At 54.7% G+C, this 19,295-nt stretch overlaps 1 protein-coding gene and 1 long non-coding RNA gene across 3 annotated transcripts in view; one reads left to right on the top strand and one right to left on the bottom strand.

The window, feature by feature from the left end:
* The window catches only part of TMEM255B (transmembrane protein 255B), a 30,691-nt gene extending 11,996 nt beyond the window's left edge, over positions 1-18,695 (bottom strand). Inside the window, exons 1-4 of the mRNA XM_068526611.1 lie at positions 18,641-18,695; positions 12,548-12,690; positions 9,844-9,906; positions 1,581-1,670 (exon numbers count right to left, since the gene is read on the bottom strand). Coding sequence (XP_068382712.1) covers positions 1,581-1,670; positions 9,844-9,906; positions 12,548-12,690; positions 18,641-18,695 — 351 coding nt within the window. The remainder of the gene's footprint in view (positions 1-1,580; positions 1,671-9,843; positions 9,907-12,547; positions 12,691-18,640) is intronic.
* LOC137751929 (uncharacterized) lies at positions 1,459-11,649 on the top strand. 2 transcript variants are annotated; one of them, XR_011070993.1, is made up of 4 exons: positions 1,459-8,880; positions 9,868-10,057; positions 10,180-10,414; positions 10,549-11,649. It is a non-coding gene; the product is annotated as an uncharacterized lncRNA (long non-coding RNA). The 2 variants fall into 2 exon arrangements; XR_011070992.1 differs by having other exon boundaries at positions 10,531-11,649.
* Positions 18,696-19,295: the final 600 nt, after the last annotated feature.

Genomic DNA, 19,295 nt, shown 5'->3' with positions numbered 1-19,295 from the left:
CCCTATGGCTGCCTCCCAGGCGTGGGCCCCCATCCTCCTCTGCTCAGTTGGTTACAGGCAGAAAGGAGGGCCTGGTCCAGACAGAGACTGAGCCCAGAGGCTGGAATTTACCAGAAGTAGCAACACACCGGCGGGCACAGGCTCACAGGCCCCTGAGGACCGGGTTCATCGTGGAGGCTCATGAAGCCTTCCCGGGCCCCGCTGGGTGCCGGCCTGCCGGGCCCCCTCACACCCTCCACGTCCACAGTGGCCTGGATGCCAGCTCGCCTGCCCTGGGGGCGCCCTCCACACATTCTTCTACCCCAGCTGTTGGCATCTTAAAGCTGTAATCTCGGGAAGTGCCGATAGCCAGTTACAAGCTGCAGAAAAGGGCATTTTTAATTGATTCTCCATAGTTCAACCACAGCCGTCTCCCTGCAGCTTCAGGCTACGTGTTTTCAACCTGGAAACTCAGCCCCTCTGTTCACGTCCAAGTCCCTGATTGGCAGGCCCAGCTTTGGGGGGACGGCCAATCCTGGGCACACTGGCCACATGCAGCCAGAGAAAGCTGAAAACCCATCTAAGGAATGAAGAAAGAAAAGCGCAGGGACATGGGGACTGAGCTCCACACCCTACACCCCGGACAGGGGGTGCTCGTCACACCTGAGGCTAGAGGGAGGCTGTGGGGATCAACCGCACCCGCCTCTCTAGTTGTAAAACCTGCCTGGGAGGGTGAAACTGAGCCTTCCCTGGCCCTTCGCCTCTCCTGGAGAGGAATCGGTAAGGATCCCCAGGGCCGGCACTTTTTAAGCCTTTTATCTGGAAATAATTTCAAACCGACCGAATAGTCCCAAGAATAGCGACTGTAAAGCTTAGCCTAACATTACCACCAGGGCCGGCACTTTTTATAACCTAAGAAACTTTACAGGCATAAAAACACTCCAAGTTCAGTGTTAATCGACGTGAACGAGCGCACGTAAAGCCCTGAGCTCGTGTCGCATTCCCACCTCACACACGACCCGTTGGGGCCAGAGAAATGCCGGCGGGTCCTTCCCGGCCCGGACGGGGCGCCAGGTCAGGGCTCCTGTTCGTGGACGGAGCAGCAGGGCCCAGCCCTTCCCTCTGAGCAGGTCCCGGCCACCGCCCCACGGTTCCAAAGCACGAGTGTCTGACGTGGCTTGTCCTGCCCCGGCTTCCCCACCGCTAAGATGACAGAGGCAGAGGGACCTCATGGGCACAGTGTCCAGTGAGAAGGTCCCAACACGCGTATTTGAGCGAAAAGCCTGGGACGTCGTGGGGCACTGGGTCCGGGACGTCTTTCATCTTACTGACTAAAGAGGGGCCTGAGGAGCGTCGGTGGGAAGTTAAGGACTTCCGTTCTAATGATGCGATGCCTGGGGTAGGGGGTGCGTGTTGGGTCAGTTCTGGAGGAAACGAGGGGAGGGACAGGAGGAAAGGCTGCGATTGGCCAACACAATCTGTATTCGTCAGACTGTGAAGGTCACCGAGCCGCGTCCTGCAAGAGGAAGTGGAACTTCTGAAGGTTTCTTAAACGCACAGAGCAACTGAGAACAGAATGAGGGAGACTGGGAAGAACTCACGATGTGCCGCGCGGCGAACACGCCGTCCACGATGGCGCAGCAGAAGGCGGCCACCACGCCGAAGCTGACGAACACGATGGCCGCCACCAGCTGGAAGCAGAGACAGGAGAGGCTCAGTCCCATGAGAAACCTTCCCCGAGCGCCCAGCCGCCCGAGGCCCCCTGCCCCGACCCCCGAAGTTGCTCGGCAGGGTCCTCACTTCCCACCACGGCCCCTCCGGAAACCCTCCACGACGGCCAGGGCGGCGCCCCAGGCCCATCCCACTGAGCAAGGCCCGTGCTGGCTGCTTTGTTTATTTCACAGGGTACGAGGGAGGGGCTCGTGGATGGGGAGCTGTCGCCCCCCCACACGGCCTGGTGGATAATGGCGGGCCTCCCAGGGTATTTAAACGGTTTGCGATCTCTTGCTTTTACAGACTCTGCTACAAAGACCCTAATTACATTCTGCATAAAAGTCTGGGCTCACACACGCATGTTTCTGCAGGACCATCTCCTGGAACACACGGGGACCCACGCTTGCCAACAGGACAAGGCAGGGGGTCTCTGCACGTCAGAATCTGAGGGGACATGCGTTTCGCTCCCACACCCCACGGCCAGACACCCACCCCCTGATGTTCCCAAAGGACCGGGCTCGCTGTTCGTTTCTCGGTTCTGCCATCTGACGGCAGAAAGCCCCACTGTCACTCCACGTGCATTTCTCCGCTATCATCAAGGCTGAGAACCTGTTCTTACGTCTGTTGGCCATTTCTTTAAATTTTTTTCTCTCTCTCGGGAAACAATTCCAGGTTTACCAAAACAGATAGCAAAAGTGGTCCCAAAATTCCTGTATGTCCTGCTGCTGGAGACACCGAGTGTCCACCCTGCCCACCACGCCAGGACCCCCGTGGCAGCCACGAGCCATGGCGTCAGTGCATTTACTCTGTCCTAGAAGGTGTGTAAAGTAACCGGGATTTCCAACCCAGACCTTGTGAACAACAAGCTGCGAGCTAGAGAACGATGCGTGCGTGCGGGTCGTCTGCCTTCAGCTTGGAGAACACGGCCAGAAGCTGCCTCCCACCACCCGCGTTCCTTGGCTGCTTCTTTCCCCGTGGCCGAGTCAGGCTCTGGGGTTACTGACCTGCACGGCCTCACCCTCCCACCCTCGTCAGCCTGAGGGATTTGTTTCTTCAACAAAGCACAGGGATTGGCATGAAGCGTGGGCTGGCTTGACAGACTGCAACTTTGATTTCCGTTTTGACGTGAGGCTCCCAGTGGCTACTCAAGGGACAGAATGGGCGGAAGGGCCACACAAGGCTGTCCCAAGGGGGAGGGTGTCCGGGCTCCCTCCTGGCAGCCCACAGGCCTGAGGCCCAGCCCCGCACGTTGCTTCCAAGTGAAACCTGTCCCCTGACGCCGCACGTCAGAGCTGTCGCCCAGCCTTGCGGGCGTCTCTGCCCTGCTGACCCCTTTGGTCCTGTGTCCCCATCCGGAGAAGGGGCCACGCGGCTCACCTCTCTATGTGTTGGATCCACGCCCTGCAGGTGCTGTGTGGATGCAGGTGTGACCAGCCCGGCCACTGCCCTTGGCCCTTTCCCCACGTGACACTTCTGACAGCAATGAGGAATTGAACAAAAGGGACCTTGGGGACCCCCTGCGGGGAGCCACGCAGAGAACCGTGCCTGGATCTGAACAATGGCAGCGAGCTCGCCTTGGGGCTCTGCGGGACCCCGGTCAGACCCACGTTCCTCCCAGGTGCTCTAGGTCCACGAGGCAGGAGCTGCCCTGAGACACGAGGGGGGGGGGTCCCACCCCAGCAGGGCCTCGATGCCGAGCAGGGAGGCCAGGGGCAGACCCTCCCTCATTTCGGGGGAGGAAGACCGCGTGGTCCCTTCCCGTGAAGTTACTGCACACAAACGCAACGTGGCTAGCTAAAGAGCGGTGGGAAAATCACTGCAGAAACCACACCGAACCGAGCCTTCCCAGGCTTGTACTGCCCTGTGACAAACTACATGAAAACACATAAAAGACTCAGAAGGCACTTTTCCGCTGTCCCGTGGACCCAGGCGGGCCCGCGTCTCCAGGGAATGAAAGGCCTGCGTCTGCTCTGGCTGCCGCGTCCTCCCTGCTTCCTCCCTGGACCTTCCAGCCGCCCCCGGGCTCGCGCCCTTCGCACAGAGACGCTCAGCCCACGGTTCATGCTTCGTAGAGGCTGGAGCGCGAGGCTGCCCCGTCTTGTCTTAGCAGCGGCCGGAGAGCAGGGCAGCTCCTGTGATTGACCACAAGGCCCCTGGATGCCGTAGCCCGACAGGATGGACGCGGTTCCTGCTGGGCAGAGCTTCCGGCCAGAGGGACCCAACACAGAGACGCGACCTGAACAACATCGCTTTGGAGCCCCAAGTCCTTCAGCACAGGGCGCCCATCTCATCCTGACACCCCAGCCGCGTAGGGAGGAAAAGCACCGGTTCTGACCTGGCACTCCCACCCCAGCCTTACGGAGAGGCCACAGCTACAGTCAAGTTCAGACGCAGCCCCGGCCCCTCCCAGACCCCCCAGTAGTTGTGACCTCAGGAAGGGAGGACGACTTTCTGGCACAAAAGCAATGGGAGGGACAAACTGCTCCCCCAGCAAGTGTTCCCCAGCACCCGCTTTGTCCCCGACGCTGGGCTGGCACCGGGTCCAGCCGTGCGCTGGGTCCGGGTACCTGCTCCTGCAGACAGGAGGCCTGCGGCCTGACACCCCTGGGATGGCACCGTTCCCCCTCCCCACCTCCCTCAGGGCCGCTGCCAGTGTCCCTAAGGAGTGGAGCTGTCCCCAGCGACGGCTCTCCTAGGACCAGTGGGTCTGCGGCTCGCCTGGTCACCGGGACCTCGTCGGAAGTGGGTGTCTGCCCAGCCCCGTGTGCTCCAGCAGGGGTGCTGGTTCAGGAAGTCCACTAAGCACTGCAGTCGCCTGAGACACTCCCAGAAGTGGCCCCTGAGGCCCTGTTGCTTCTCTCACCACCAGCGGGTGAACAAAGCCATCGTCGGACCCGCTGTCCTGGTGAGTCCTCCACACACCAACTCTGTGACCTCAGAGGGCGCCCTGCTCCACGCTGGCCAGTGGCGGCTCCGACCCAGCTGTGGCTCAGTCGCAGTCTCGGCCGAGAGACCCTCACATCACACCTCCACCGGATTTCATCCAGGTCTCCACAGAAAGCACACAACTTCCGAAGTGTCTCCTAGCACGCAGGGCTGCCCACAGCTGGGTGTGTAAACAGGTTCTGACTCGGTTTGCACGCGTCCCCACGACTTGCACGTGCTCATCAACCTTCAACTGACTCTGCTCGGCTGCCCTTCCTCCCACTGCCCTGGAAGAAGGAAAAGCCAGAGCTAGCACGACCTCACACGTGGTAAACTCGGCACTGGGCTGACCACACGCGTGCTATTGCCCGGGAACCACCAGGGTCCAGTTGACAGCGCTGGGAAAGACACTGGAAGTTCTCTCCTCCAACGCTTCGGGCTGGAAATAGGAAAGCAGCCAGGACAAGCAGCTGCCTCTTGGCCAAGGCCTGCATGTCCTGGTCTCGGTCACAGCCGCCACGTCCTTTCCAGGCCTTGCTGCCCCTCAAGCAGCCTAGTGGTTTAACAACGTTAGCACAAGGGCCCGCTCACGCCCCAAAGGCGCCTCTCTAATACGAGGGCTGCCGGACCCGACAGATGTTGCAGACAGGGTCTGTCTGTGGCTCTAGCAACTAAGGAAGGCACTAGATTAGGGTTGGGACTGTGTCTCCTTGTCCTGTCGGGGTCTCTTCTGGGAGAAGGGCAGTTGTAACTCAGTAGGGGAAGGTCATCTTCAAATCTCCGCTGGGCCCACAGAGTTTACTACATTCCAACAGGGGAAAGTGATTTTCAAAAACAAACACCAAACAGGTAAGGGTGTGATAAGAAGAAGGCTGCCTGGAGCCAGATGAACAGAAGAAAGTGGAGACAGGAGCAATTAGCCCCGACCACAGGGCCCAGGCAAGAGGTGACACGGCTGAACCAGGACCGAGGGAAAGCGAGAGCTGTGAACACGCACTGAGGAGAAGGAGCTCACACCTTAGGGAACTAGAAAAGAAGAGCGAACTTAACCCAGAACCAGCGGAAGAAAGGCACTAATAAAGGCTTAAGCAGAGATAACAGAAACAGAGAACAGAAAAGCAGTAAAGAGAATCGAGGTAACTGCAAGTTGGTTCTTTGGAACTCCTAACAAAATTGACGTGTCTTGCTTGGTTCTCAGCCTTATCTGCCGAGAGCGTCCACCTTCCTGCCCGGCCTGGGAATAGACCTTCCAGCCCTTCTCTGCCTTCACTGCCTTTCCCCTGTCCCTGCCAAGGGCCCCCCAGCTGCATGTACAGGTCGAAGCCCCATGAGTTCAGGGTCTTCCCCATCCCCCAAACCCACCCCCCAGCTCAGCATCGTACAGCTGTTCCAGGAAGCATTCGCTGAAGAAAGAACTGGACGGGTGTGCAGGCCCTTCGGTGGAGCACGGGGCTGGAGGTGGGACAGCGTGTGAACCTGGCCACTGCCCTCCCGCCCCTGCCTGCCAGGACCCCCGTCACTAGTGGGCCCTCACGGGGAAAGCCCAGCCTCACCTGCACAGGCCCCAGGTGGGTCACCGTGGACCTCGCAGGCTTCCTCCCCGATGGCCCTCGGATCCCCCAGCACCCCAACGTCTGCCCGCCCAGCCCTCGAGGCCTTGCTGTCTCAGCCCCACCCAGCTCAGTCCTGGGGGTGCAGAGACCAGCTTGGCTTCTACACGGGAAGGTGAAGGGCCAAGGAGACTCCCCTGATGTCAAGACCCGGAGCAGGGGGTGCCGGAGGGCACAGCCAGGACCCTCTAGCACAACACTCGAAGGAACCGAAGCCCAACAGACGGAGGCCGGTACCCTAACCCTCTGCAGGAAACGCGCTTCTACCGCTAAGTGACGCCCCATCGGTCCTTCTAGTTCAGGGGGTTTTAACCTATGTTCCGGGAAGATTCCAGTGTATGCGCCTGTGTGTGTATCTCTGTGTGTGTGTATGTCTCTGTATGCGTGTATGTATGTGTCTGTGTGTGTGTCCGTGTTGTGTGTCTCTTGTGTACGTGTGTGTGTGTCTGTGTGTGCGCACGTGCACATGCACGTGCATATGGCTGGGGGTGGGCGGAGGCGGCAGTTAACAAGCTGCTTTAAGCCCTTAACTTCTCCATCCCCGGCCGTGGGGACGAAGCTAGACTGCAGAGCCGTTGGTGAAATCAGGGACTGATGTCTGGGGAAGGAGAAAGCAAGAACTCATTCATCAATGGGAAAACAGCAAAAGCTGACTCAGTTGAGGGCATTCTTTGGACATCACTGGAGACTAACGCCGTAACGGGCAGAGATCGTGGAGGAGCCATTTGTAATGATTCGATTCCACCCCTTAGCTTGAGCAGAGTAAAATGTTTACAGACAAAATGATACCATGTCTGGGACTTGCTTCAAAATACCACTCAAGATCGGTCATGAGTCGACAATGGATGAAGTTGGGAGATGGATACAGAGGGTTTGTTATACTATTCTGTCCATTTCTGCATATATTTAAATTTTTCTATTGCAAAAAATTAAAGAGAAAGCAAGGGAAAAGAGAGCGTTCTTACAAATCTAGATGCATTTGAAACAAGCACTGTCTCTAGTTGACATTTTCTCAGCTTGCTATTGTTTCCTTTTGCTACAACTTGAATGTTTTGACTGACCTACGTGCTTCAATACAATAAGTAACAACGGCTACTAGTCTCCGAACACCCGTTACGGACCAGTGCTGCACTGGATATTCTCGCGTGCGTTAACACAGATGCTCTACAATCCTGAGTGTGAAGAAACTGAGGTTCATGACGGTCAAGATGACAGAGATACTAATGGTCGACACAGGTTTCAGCTCTCACAAATATTAAATTAAATGTTAGATAGTGAAACACGTGTTTATCATACATGGTGAGTCTGGAGGAATGCTTTCTTGAAAGGGCCGAAATGAGATTCTACAGGCAACACACACAACCTCAGGCAGAAAGCTCTGGTCTATGGAACCTGGCAGCCCCATCTTGCCTGGGGTTCAAGGTGGCTTCCTGGGGGGCTGGACCCTGTCTGGGGGCTAGGGTCAGTTCTGGATTTTTATCCTCCCACTCCAAGGCCCACATTTCTTTTGCCAAAGGCAAAGAAATAGAACTCCAGCAACTATTTTGGAAAGGAAGAAGTTACACTATCTCTGTTTGTAGGTGACATGACCTTATAGATGGACAATCCTCAGGAATCCACTAAAAAACTATTAGAACTAATGAGTGAGTTCAACAGGGTTGCAGGATATTAGAGCAACATGGAAAAATCAATTGTATCTTTATACATTTGCAATGAACAATCCAAAAATGAAGTTAAGAAAACAATTCCATTCACAATAGCCTCCAAAAGGATAAAATACTTAGGAATAAATTTAACAAAAGAAGTGCAAAACTTCAACTCTTAAAACGATAAAACATTGTTGAAAGAAATGAAAGAAGATCTAAAAAGGTGGAAAAACATCCCCGAGTTCATGGGGCAACACTCCCTAAACTGATCTACAGATTCAACACAATCTCTGTCAGAAGCTCACAGATCAGAGAACAGACTTGAGAGTCTAAAACTAAACACACACATCTATGGCCAAGTGATTATCAATAAGGGTATCAAGACCATCCAACGGAAAAAGGACAGTCTCTTCACCAAATGGTGCCAGGACCACTGAGTAGCCATATGCAAAAGCTTGAATGTGGACCCCTATCTCACACCATATACAAAATCAACTCAAAATGGACCAAAGACTTAAATGTAAGTGATAAAACTCTTAGAAAACATAAGGGTAATCTTCATGACCTTGGAATTGGCATGAGATTCTTAGAAATGGCACCAAAATCACGAGCAACAAAAGAAAAACTAGATAAATCGGGCTTCATTAAAATTGAAAACTTTTGTGCCTCAAAGGACACCACCAAGAAGGTGAAAAGACAATCCACAGGATGGGACAAAATCCTTGCAAATCATATATCGGATAAGGGACTTGTATCTAGAATATATAAAGGACTCTGACAACTCAACAATAAAAAGACAAGTAACCCGATTTAAAAATGGGCAAAGGACTTGAATAGACATTTCTCAACAACAACCAGAAACAGATATACAAAAAGCCAATCAGCACATGTAAAGAAGCTCAACATCATTAGTCATCAAGGAAATACAAATCCACGATGAGACCCCACTTCACACCCAACGGAATGGCCAGAGTAGAAACAGACGAGAGCACACACTTTACTCTATGGTAAGTCTACATGTAACATTTTGAGGAGCTGCCAGACTGTTTTTCAAAGTGGCTGCATCATTTCACATTCCCACCAGCGTGTGTGCCAGGCTCCACCTTCTCCACATCTTCACACACCCGTGAAAGCCCAGGGCAGCCACTGTGATCCTGGTGATACATCAGGATGATGGCCAGTGCAGGTAGAGGCAGAAACGCCAGCACAGTCTGATACGATGATTTGGAGATGAGACAGAAACAGCATATGGTCCAACCGCGTCCTCCCTGAACCCTCTCAAAAGTCAACACTGGCTGGCACAATGATTTGGCAAAATTAACTATTTTGAATTAACTATTCTTACAGCTCTCTTCCCCAAAGCACTGCATCAACAAGACAGATTCCAAATTGAAATGATCAATAAAAAGTCAGGTTTGTAACCTGACTGATCAAAGTTGGCCCTCATACGTCCCACAGACAAACAGCTGTAGACATGCCCTCTGCAAAGGCCTCTGAACCACGGTTCTCCTGGTTTTCCACTGACCCCTTCTCTCTCCTCAGTCTGGGAGAGCCGTCGTCACACCCCAGATGTAGGAGGAGATGCCAGGGCTCCTGACTCAAGGACAGATATTCATACACACGTGTTTTTGCCTGAACCTTATACATCAGCATTTAAACTAATTGCCCACCTTCCCAACCCACCCCATACCCTAAACTTTTCTTCCCGTGGCCCAACCTTAGCTGCTAAGACACCACGTGAGGTTGTAGATGTACCCTACAATCCCAGGGGCGATGCTCACTTAGCCTAAGATGTGAAAGGCACCCACTCAACCCTGAGTCCTGGGAAGCTAGGCACTGACCCTGGGGGTGCTGGATTGGGGCAGGGGCTTTCCCAGGAACACCCACAGCTATAGGGGCAGCACTCCTCCCCCCCCTGCCCCGCGTACAGCCCCACCACCCAAATTTGAAATAACAATGCACATTCTTACCATTTGCTTTCTATTCTCCACCAGGTTGATGCCAATAATTCCTAAGAAAGATCCGAAGCCCAGCTGACACCAAAGGAAAACAAGGGAGAAAGCGCTTGGTTACACGCCTGGCAGCCTAATGCCGACAGGGGACAGTGGCCACCCACCTCAGGACACCTGTCTAAAAGCAAGGCCAGCCATCCCCCCTCACAGAGCCCGAAGCACTAAGTGGCAGGTAGGTTCAGGCCCCTTTGGGGTGGGCTTCTCGGGATCCATCAAAGCCAGTGATCGGAATAGAAGCTGCTGAAACAGACCCGTCTCATCTTCTGTGTTCAAATGTTTTAACTCCTACGTCAGTTCAACTCTCGATTCCGGGAAAAGAGTGTCACGTGCCCCCCACCCCGACAGGAGAACACCCTCATGGTGACCCATCCTCCACGCCTGGTGGTCAGGGAGAGGCCCGTCTGAGAGCTTCTCCTGGGCCATCGTCGGAGGACGGCTGACCCTCAGGGAGAATCATAGGAAGCTGGAACCAAGGGTGTTTCAGACACGGACACGGCTGACGCCCCTTAGAAATGAGCGTTTGACTCAGGTAAGCAGGCAGACGGGTAATGCTGGGGCAGGAAGAGGTGGGATGGGGGCTCCAGCCCAGGCAGGAAGGGCACCCAGGGGCCCCTGAGAACCAGTCCGCTTGTTCCTCGGCCTCAGCTCTCGGCCTGGGTGCAGGTGACGCTGGGACGTTGGAGAAACACCACGACTGTGCTCGTCTCGCATCACCCGAGTGTGCCCAGGGGTGCCGGCGGCCTCATCCCCCCACACCCGCCTGGGAAGAATTCCTAAGCTTCCCCTCAGCCTGAAGAACAGAGTTCCAGCAACGCCAGGGGAGGCATTGACAAGCCCCTCACCAGGGGAGCCGGTGACAAGCCCCTCGCAGATGCACAGGGCCGCCCCGAGACCCCGCACTGGAGCCCGCCCAGCGGGTGACCCTCGGCTCTGCCCGGCCCGTCGGATTCTGAGTGACCATGCGAGGCAGAGGCAGCAGCCTGGGGACAGCCGAGCGACTGACCCACACAGCTGTGGCATCTCTAACCATGGTGCCAGATTTAATGCACTAAAAATCAGACCTATTTATGTCCAAGGATGTCTTTACCTGCAAGTATTATACCTATGGAGACGGACGTGAATGCACAGATGTAGTTTGCACCAATAATTTAAGAATTCTCAAGGAGTGAGGAAAGATGAGCGTTTTCTTCAAAATATCACAATCCCACTCCACAGTTCAAAATATCAAAATCCCACTCCAACATAAATGTATTAAAATATATCTATTAAGTTTCACTAAGTTGCATTTTTTTGGATTTGAAAAAATTCCTCTTTCCAAAACGTTGCGGTGTTTGCACCTTCTCACGCAGTTTCCTCCTGAGACCCGCCCTTGCTGTGAGCCTCAGGGTTGGATGCCGTGTGTCCACAGAAGTGACTTTTATCCACACTTTCTTGGAGCAAACCTCATCTGCTGTGTCCGCCGTTTGCTTTCAGAACCGTTGAGCTGAAGCCAGTTTCACTCTGGTTCTCGGCCAGGAGTCAGGTTCTCTGTGGAGCAAGGCTCTGGACACACCCAGGATGTTCTGAGGGTGACCTCCAGGTGAATCCTGAACCACTGAAGCTTAGAGAACACTGCAAAATCCTACTCAAGACTGATCCTGACACTCTGCAGGCCACCTGGGGGATGCGTCCTCACGGCCGCCCGCCTCCACATCCCCGGCTCCCCTCCCGTCCAGGACACAGGCCGGGAAGCAGAGTCTCATGAGAGTTCACTGAGAATACTATCTGCACAGACACTATTTATGTAGGTTTACTCAGAAAGTATACACAGGAAGATAATGTAGATTTATAAAGCACAGATAAAATATAAAAATAAAGAAAAACATAAAGAGAAAATGAATGATATTTGTAAAATATTTTAAACTATTTTCATCCTTGCTAAAAATGTTATCAACATCATGACTAATCTGGATAATACCTCTAGTGAGAGTCATGAGATTAAATAAGCTTCATTTTTTAAAATCTTGGTTTAGCACTTTGTGACACAGCCCCTCAGGGCTCTGGTGCATTTGCAGGGCATCATATCTGATAAAAAGCAATTTCACAGACGCTCCCTGAGTGCGATGCAGATGCTTGGAGCAAATTTTACTGCCAACAAATGGACACAATTCCACAGTTTAGAAGTCTGGATGATTCTGGATTTGGGGGCTGCTGTTGCCGGGTCTGGCTGGGCTGTGCGTTTACCTCGCGGGGTTATTGCCCGGAAGCGGAGGTGAGGACCACGTCGGCTCGTTTTCCTGCTGATCCCATGCGATCCCATGAACGCACCTTCTATCCAGGTTTCGTGGCATCTTTTAAAGCTCTGAGTCCAGTTTCCGAGGGGTGGTTTGCTCAGCTTGGTCTCATGGGGCTAAAATCCAGGTGTCACAGGGCTGGCTCTCCCCGGGCACTCTGGGAGACTCTGGGCCAGGGCCTGTCGCACCTCTTGGCTCCGACCCCTCTCCTTCCCCTCCCCTACCCCTCAGGTCCCTGTGCCCCGCTGGGCCACCTGAGCATGCAGGATAATTGCCCTAAACCTCCAGCTCGGGGGCTGGGGTGGAGCATGTCAGCAGCACACGGATGTCTGTGTCCCCGCGGCCCCCAGGCCCCCCAACCGGCAGACCCCAGGGACCGCGCCACTCACAATGATCCCGGGGTAGTAGCCGCCCATGGTCACGTTCTCCGTCCTGGTGGTGGCGGCGAGGCCGACGGTCAGGATGGAGGTGGACACCACCAGCAGAGACCCCACAAACCACAGGGAAGTCTTCTTTCTTCTCGCAAACCCTTCTGGGGGAGGACAAACAAGGAGCCAGCTGGTAAGGGGTTGGGCTCGGGGAGGGGGGCCCCAGGACCTCGAGCACATCCCGGGTCAGCCTGGCTCTTTGCTGCAGCCCCGCTGCTCACTGGCAGGAGCCTGGGACACACTCCCCAGGGACACGCTCCCCAGGGACCACCACCGCCTGCTTCTTCCCCACCCTTCCTCGTCCTCAGAGCGGGACCCCTCGCCACCCCTCCGCCCGCCCTGAGGACTCACCGTCATCTCCTAAAGGGCACCCAGACCCCGCCGGTACCGCTGCACGGCCGCCCTCCCCTGTGGCCCCCACCGCACCCAGGGGTTTCCAGGCACTGTCACCACCCACACGTCCGCTGCCCATCCCCCCGGACGACGAGCCCCGTGAGGGTGGGCGGGGGCCCTGCCTCGTTCCCCGCTGCGTCCCTGCCACCTGAGACAGTGCCCGCGCACAGTAGGTTCTCGGTAAACGTCAGGGGGTGCTGAGCCCTCCCCGGGGTCCAAGTCCCCCGCCGGCCTCCGTCCTGGCTTCACCCCACACGGCAGCAGTCACGCCGGCCGCTTACAGAGCATCTGCTCCGCGCCTGGTCTTACTGAGCACTTCACCTGCATTAACAAGCACCCCTGGGCCTTGCCAAGCCCGTGACCCTGGACCCTGCCCTACTCCGAGACTGGACGGAGGACCTCTGCACCCTGCCCTGGACCAGGCCGAGCAGGTCCCACACAGAGAGGGGGCACGCTTCCCTCTGGGGTGGCCAGCACGTCCACGCTGCTCCGTGGCTGCACTTGTGCCCCGTGTCCACACCGAGCCGCTCCCCCGGAGGGCCGGCATCCTGCTGTTCTTCCACCTCCTGTACCTGGCTCAGCGCCAAACACGCGAGTGATCAAACGGGAAGGGGTGGAAAGAAAGTATAAAATTGTGCAGAGCCCGCCGCTGCCCACCTGCACGTCCATCACCCTCTCCCCTTGTCAACAGGCCCCAATTATTGGATGTGGAAACCCGCCAGCTGAAAGATGGCATTTTCCAGCCTCTGCTCCAGCTGGGTGATTATGTTCTCAGCAAATAATCTCCATCTCACCAAGGAATGTTGGGTGGGACCTACAGGAAATCTCTTAAAGGAGCCAGTCCCTTTGCCTTTCTCCCCTTCATCCTTCCCGCTGCCTGGAATGTGAACCTAAAGGTGGAGCCCCTGCAGCCATTTTGCACCATGAGGGAACCTTGACAATAGAAGTCGCACACAAAGAGAGGCAGAGCAGAAAGACAGCCCTGGGTTGTCCACCTCCAAACTTTGATTAGGGAACAGAATTAAATCTCTAGACTCTAAGCCACTATTTTGGATGTCCTGGTATCTGTAGCCAAACCTAATTTTAACTGTCACAGAACTCAAGAAAGCAAGAAAGGAAACCTTCCGTCACTGGCACCTTCCTCCCTCAAGCCTTGACTTCTGGGTTTTGTGTGAACCGTTCTTCCTCTCCTGTGTCTCAGGGAAGGCAAGGAAGCCTCACTTACAATAACCGTAATTGTAACAATTATTACAGCAATTTGATCTCAGATACGCCTGTTCCTACGTAGTCATCAGCAACCGCACAACGGAGGCAGAGACAGCCAGACAGAGGGCAGGACGAGACTCCACACTGAACACAGCCATGCTGGTGGGTTTCGTTTGTTGGAAGGTTAACCGTCTTCATCCTTGTGACTCCAAAACAAAACAGGATGAAAGAAAAACGTGGTGCTTCTTCCCACACCAAAGTTTTTAAAATTGACGTGTGTGTGTGTGTGTGTGTGTTTGGTGGGGAAGCAGCTGCTCATTTGACCTCAACCACTGTCTCAGATGACCCCGGGCCTCCCGCCCAGACTGTGCCTTTGAAGATTTACACACCCGTCCGCAGTCTCGTCAACAAAGTTTAACGGCAGGTCAAGGTCACGCCACCCAAGAACGGGATTGTCACGCACTCAGAAATAAATTACACACAACTCTGAGTCAACGTGCTCACTCAGAATCACTTGGCCAGCCCGGGAACGCCGCTTCTACCCACTGGCCTGGCGAGGGCAAAGCTCTCAGGAAGGTCACTTCATTTCCCGCGAGGCCCTCACCTCCCTTCACCTGCTCTTTCATTGCTGTTTTCTCGTAGTTTTTACTGCAAATATGTAAGAACTGTTGAGGGCGAACCATTTATAGGAGTGTCTACAGAAGCACAGCCACAAGTGCGAGGAGACGATTTACACCTTTGGGACCCAGCGGCCCTGGGGTCCCCTTGGTGGGCTTTTCTCTTGTTCACTATTATTCAAGGCATCTTACTTGCAAAGTCGTGTGCATGCAGACAGCAATCACTTATTTTTCTTTGCATGTATTTAGAGCCTGAAACTGAGGATACAAGTACAAGTTGGTTTGCCCCAGAGTCAGAAAGATCAGCGGTTACAGCCGATCTGGGGTGTCTGTAGGGAAACGGGACAGAAATGGCAAAGCCACTTTGAAAATGAGTGAGTGAGAGGAAAAAAGAAGGCTCCCCTCGGGCGACATTCTGCTCTGGGTGATTAACTTTAGAAAGGCAGGTACATTGGGAAAAAACGGACACAAAAGTTAAAAACACATCTTCTTCTATGTTTTGGAAGTTAGTGACGCTGTTACCATGGAAGTTGATGAGACAATCACACCAGGGCCGTCCAGCAGTCGGTGGGGGGGTGGCATGCCAGCCTCCGCCCCGTCCACCCGCCCCCAGGGGTCACCTCTCCCGTGTGCCGACCACCCTGCCAGCCCCCGAGCCCCTGCGGATGGACCCAGAGCAGCCCCACCTCCTTATCAGCTGCCCCTCCTCCGCTGTTCTTCCTGAAGTTCCATCCCCACCTCTGTTGTAAAATGTGTTTTAAGAGCAGGAAGACTCTTGAAACTAAATTTTCTGGGACTAAGTATTTGAGAAAATTATCAAATGCCCTCCTCCTCAAAGGACTTTGCTATTTTCCCTAATTTAATGCATTACACGTCTATTTATGCTCAAAATAATTAACTGACGTCTCAGCACCTGCTTCAAACCACAGTTCTGGCCGCTGGGCTTTGTCTCTTAGCTCCTGTGGGCCCATCCGGCAGACCCCCTGTGGCGATATTCTGGTTCTGAAGGTTCTTGGCTCCGCTTTGATTTGTCCCTTTAGGGCGGTCACGTGATGAGCGGGGACCTGAGGGGCCCCACCAGGCAAACAGTTTTGCTGGGACCTTGTCAAGTCCGTTAGTGACATTCTGACAGGTTATGTCAAACATCTCCTTCGGGACCACATAAAGCTTCCTAGGAGCCATTTTCAATATAACTTCACCATTTCACCAGGCTTTCCCTAGTATGACTTTCCCTCTGAAACTTCTCCATGATAAAAATCACAAGATGCAAGCTGTCCTCCTTGTCAGGATTCGTATCGCGAGTTCCAAGTTTACCGTGAGGTCTGGAGAGACAGGCAGGTGGGAAAGGAATGCTTCTGAGTGGCCTCATCCCAATGACACAAACTGGAATATTTTGATTCCAGGTACAACAGGGATGACAAAGAGAAGAGTCCCAACCTTCAATAGTCTTTATAAATAGAGGGTCTTGCATAAAAAATAAGACAATGAGAAATAGCCTCGAGAAAAGAAGGTAGGGTATCTTTCTAATTGCTGTAAGGCATATGCATTTTTAGGTCAAGTTTCAGAGAAAAGGGGGTCCACACTGAAGGAAAAAAAACAGAATTCCCTGACTTGTTCCCTCGACCTGCCTGTCCCATTAGCAGGAGTCTCACTGTGTGCGTTGTTACAACTGAAGCATCCTTAAGGCGGTGCCCTGACTCCTAGTTAAAATCTCTACTATTAGGCTTATAGCACTGGTGGCAACTTACACGAACGCTGCCCGAACTGTTGTGGGGCTGCCAGACCTGCTGAGTGATCGCACGCAGCCCCCCGCCCTCTCTGAGGCCTGCAGAAGGAGGACCCTGAGCGCAGGGGCCGTGGGGATCTTGCTTGATGCCGGGTCCCCGAGCCTGTTATCTCCTCATGCTGAATGAATGAGGGAACTTCGGTTTCCTGATCTGCAAAGTGGGGGTATGACAACCCTCTGCTTGCCTGCCTCTTCACTGTGATAAGGATGCAGTGAGAGAACATCCGTGAAAATTCCAGATGCGTGCCTATGCGCATAGTGGACATATGGTCGTGGGTGGTGCTAACGTTAAGGTGAATCAGCACTTACTCCTACCTGGTGCTCTCCACCTGGGAGCGGAGGGGGGACGTCTGGGGCTGTAGGGCTGAGGCCAAATCTGCGTCTCACCTGCCTGCTCACTGCTCTCCTGACTCCAGCCTGTGTAGACTGTCGCTCCCCAGGAGGCCTGCCAGCTCCCTGCCCCTGCCGCCTCCCCTCCCAGCCTCCTCCCATCCTCCCCTCCCAGCCTCCCCCCAGCCTCCTCCCAGCCTCCCCTCCCAGCCTCCTCCCAACCTCCCCCCAGCCTCCCCTCCCAGCCTCCCCCCAGCCTCCCCCCAGCCTCCCCTCCCAGCCTCCTCCCAACCTCCCCCCAGCCTCCTCCCAGCCTCCCCTCCCAGCCTCCTTCCAGCATCTGTGGCTCCATGACCAGGTGCAAGGATGGAGCAGACCTAGGGGCTGCCCCCCCTCCGCACCTTCTCCACTTAGTGGAGCCAGGAAGGGAGCGTCACAAAGACTGGGGTGGGGGCAGTCACCTCATCACCCCCTCCTTGCCAGGAGAGCCGGGCCTCCCAGAAAGAAGAATGAGCTCATTTAATCATTTCATCTCGACAGCAGCCATGGGGGGCTAAGCAACCGTCCCAGGGAAAGAGACGAAGGCACAAGGAGGTGCTCTCAGCCAACAATTTCCCTTTTATTTTGCTTTTACACAGAATACACCCCCAAGGGCATGAGTGCAGACATGTCAGGTAGAAAATACCCATAATCCCATCCCAGCTACACTCATGTTTAGTATTTTTAAATAAAAAACCAACTCTCAGTATTTTTTAAACTTAATGTTCCTCCTCAGAAGAAAATTCTAAGTCAAAAATGCTATTTTTGAAATCAAGTCATTCTAATATAATGATGGTAATAATTGTAAGTAGTTAATTAATAACTAGTCATAACAACTAGTTGTGATTATAATACGTAATTGTTTTCCAGGAGGATGGAACACGTGTAGGTCAGCCTGTCACAGAGCATTTGGCTTTAGGGAGCGGTGGGTATAGAATTGTTTCTTTTAGGAAGAAGCCAGATGCCTTGATTATCATTTAAAAATCAAGCAACATCACTAATCTGGTTTTTTAAAAGAGACTTTGCAAAGCCACTGCACACAGGGCTGGGAGGTAAGCCCCTGCGTTCTCCACTGGACCCCCTGTGAAGCGGCAGCCGGACCCCGAGGCATCACCACCCCTCGGCCCGTCCGTCAGAGCCCCGCTCGCCGTGGAACTACCTTTTCTCTTCTTGAAGACTTCCCGGCCTCCCCGTCAGGGAAACACCCCCATTACTCCCCTCCCGGCCACTTCCCGGTAGAGAGACAAAGGCGCCGGCTTCCTGTGTCCCGCCGCCTGGCTTCGGCTGCATCGGGCTTGGTGGGAAATGCGCGAATTCGAGATTCCGTGAATTTACGGGGGAGAAGTCCGGGGAGGGCGCGGATGAGGCGGACAGCCGCGCAAAGAATGCCCTAAGGCTTTCAAGCAGGAAGAAGCCACCTGGCCCCACGAAATGACCTTTCCCTAGAAATTTCTGGAGCCTGAAATGGGGTGGAAGAGATGGAAAAGGAGTGGGTTGTAAGGTTTATACGGATCGTCGTCTACTGTTCGTAATAAAGGACAGCGGAGAACGAGACGGGGAGAGACAGGCGCAAAGTCTGGACACTCAGGAAAAAGCGGAGGGAGAGGGCCTGTGCCCGCGCCCAGGGGTCCCGGCGGAGCTCGGGCGCCGGAGGACCAGAGCCTGGTTCACCTGTGCGCTCACCTGTCGTGTCCAGCAGGGCCAGGGGCCCAGGCACCGGCGGCGGGAGCGGCTGCATCCCGGGGGCTGCTCCGGGTGGGAGGGGCTGCTTGCTCTCCCTCTGCGACAGCGACCGTGGGGCGCGGTGGCCGCGAGGACCAGATGCCCGAGCACCGCCCCTCCGGTCAGCGTCTGTCCGCTCGCTTCCTACCTGCGCCCCGCCCCTCGCTCCGCCCCCGCCCCGCCCCCCTGCCCCCTCCCGGTTTTCCCGGAGCGCAAGCACCGGGGAAGGGAAGCCAGCTCCCACCCACCACCCCCCGCCCCCCGGACTCGGCACTGGCAAACCTTTAAAGGTGGGACGGTAACAGTATTGAGAATCTGGGGGAAGGAGCCCGCGTGCGCTGCTGGTGGGATTACGCCCGCTGTGACCACTTTGACAGCAGTGTTTGGGAAAGTCGAAGATGGGTCCCTACAAGCCAGCAATTCCCTGCTTAAGGACAAGCCCAAGACCTGTGGTTCCAGGCCCAGGCTGCCCTGAGAATCATCTAAAGACCTTCTGTTAAAAAATTACTGCTGTCCTGAGCCAACCCAGACCAGTCCAATCAGAATGTCTGGCAGTGAAGTAATTGTTAGGAGCCCCAGTCATTCTGAAGGGGTTCCACTGCGACAGAAAAACCCT

Source organism: Eschrichtius robustus, chromosome 18, assembly GCF_028021215.1.
Source record: "Eschrichtius robustus isolate mEscRob2 chromosome 18, mEscRob2.pri, whole genome shotgun sequence".
Taxonomy (NCBI): domain Eukaryota; kingdom Metazoa; phylum Chordata; class Mammalia; order Artiodactyla; family Eschrichtiidae; genus Eschrichtius; species Eschrichtius robustus.
Note: the sequence above shows the minus strand (reverse complement) of the source record. Positions and strands in the feature narration are given on the sequence as shown.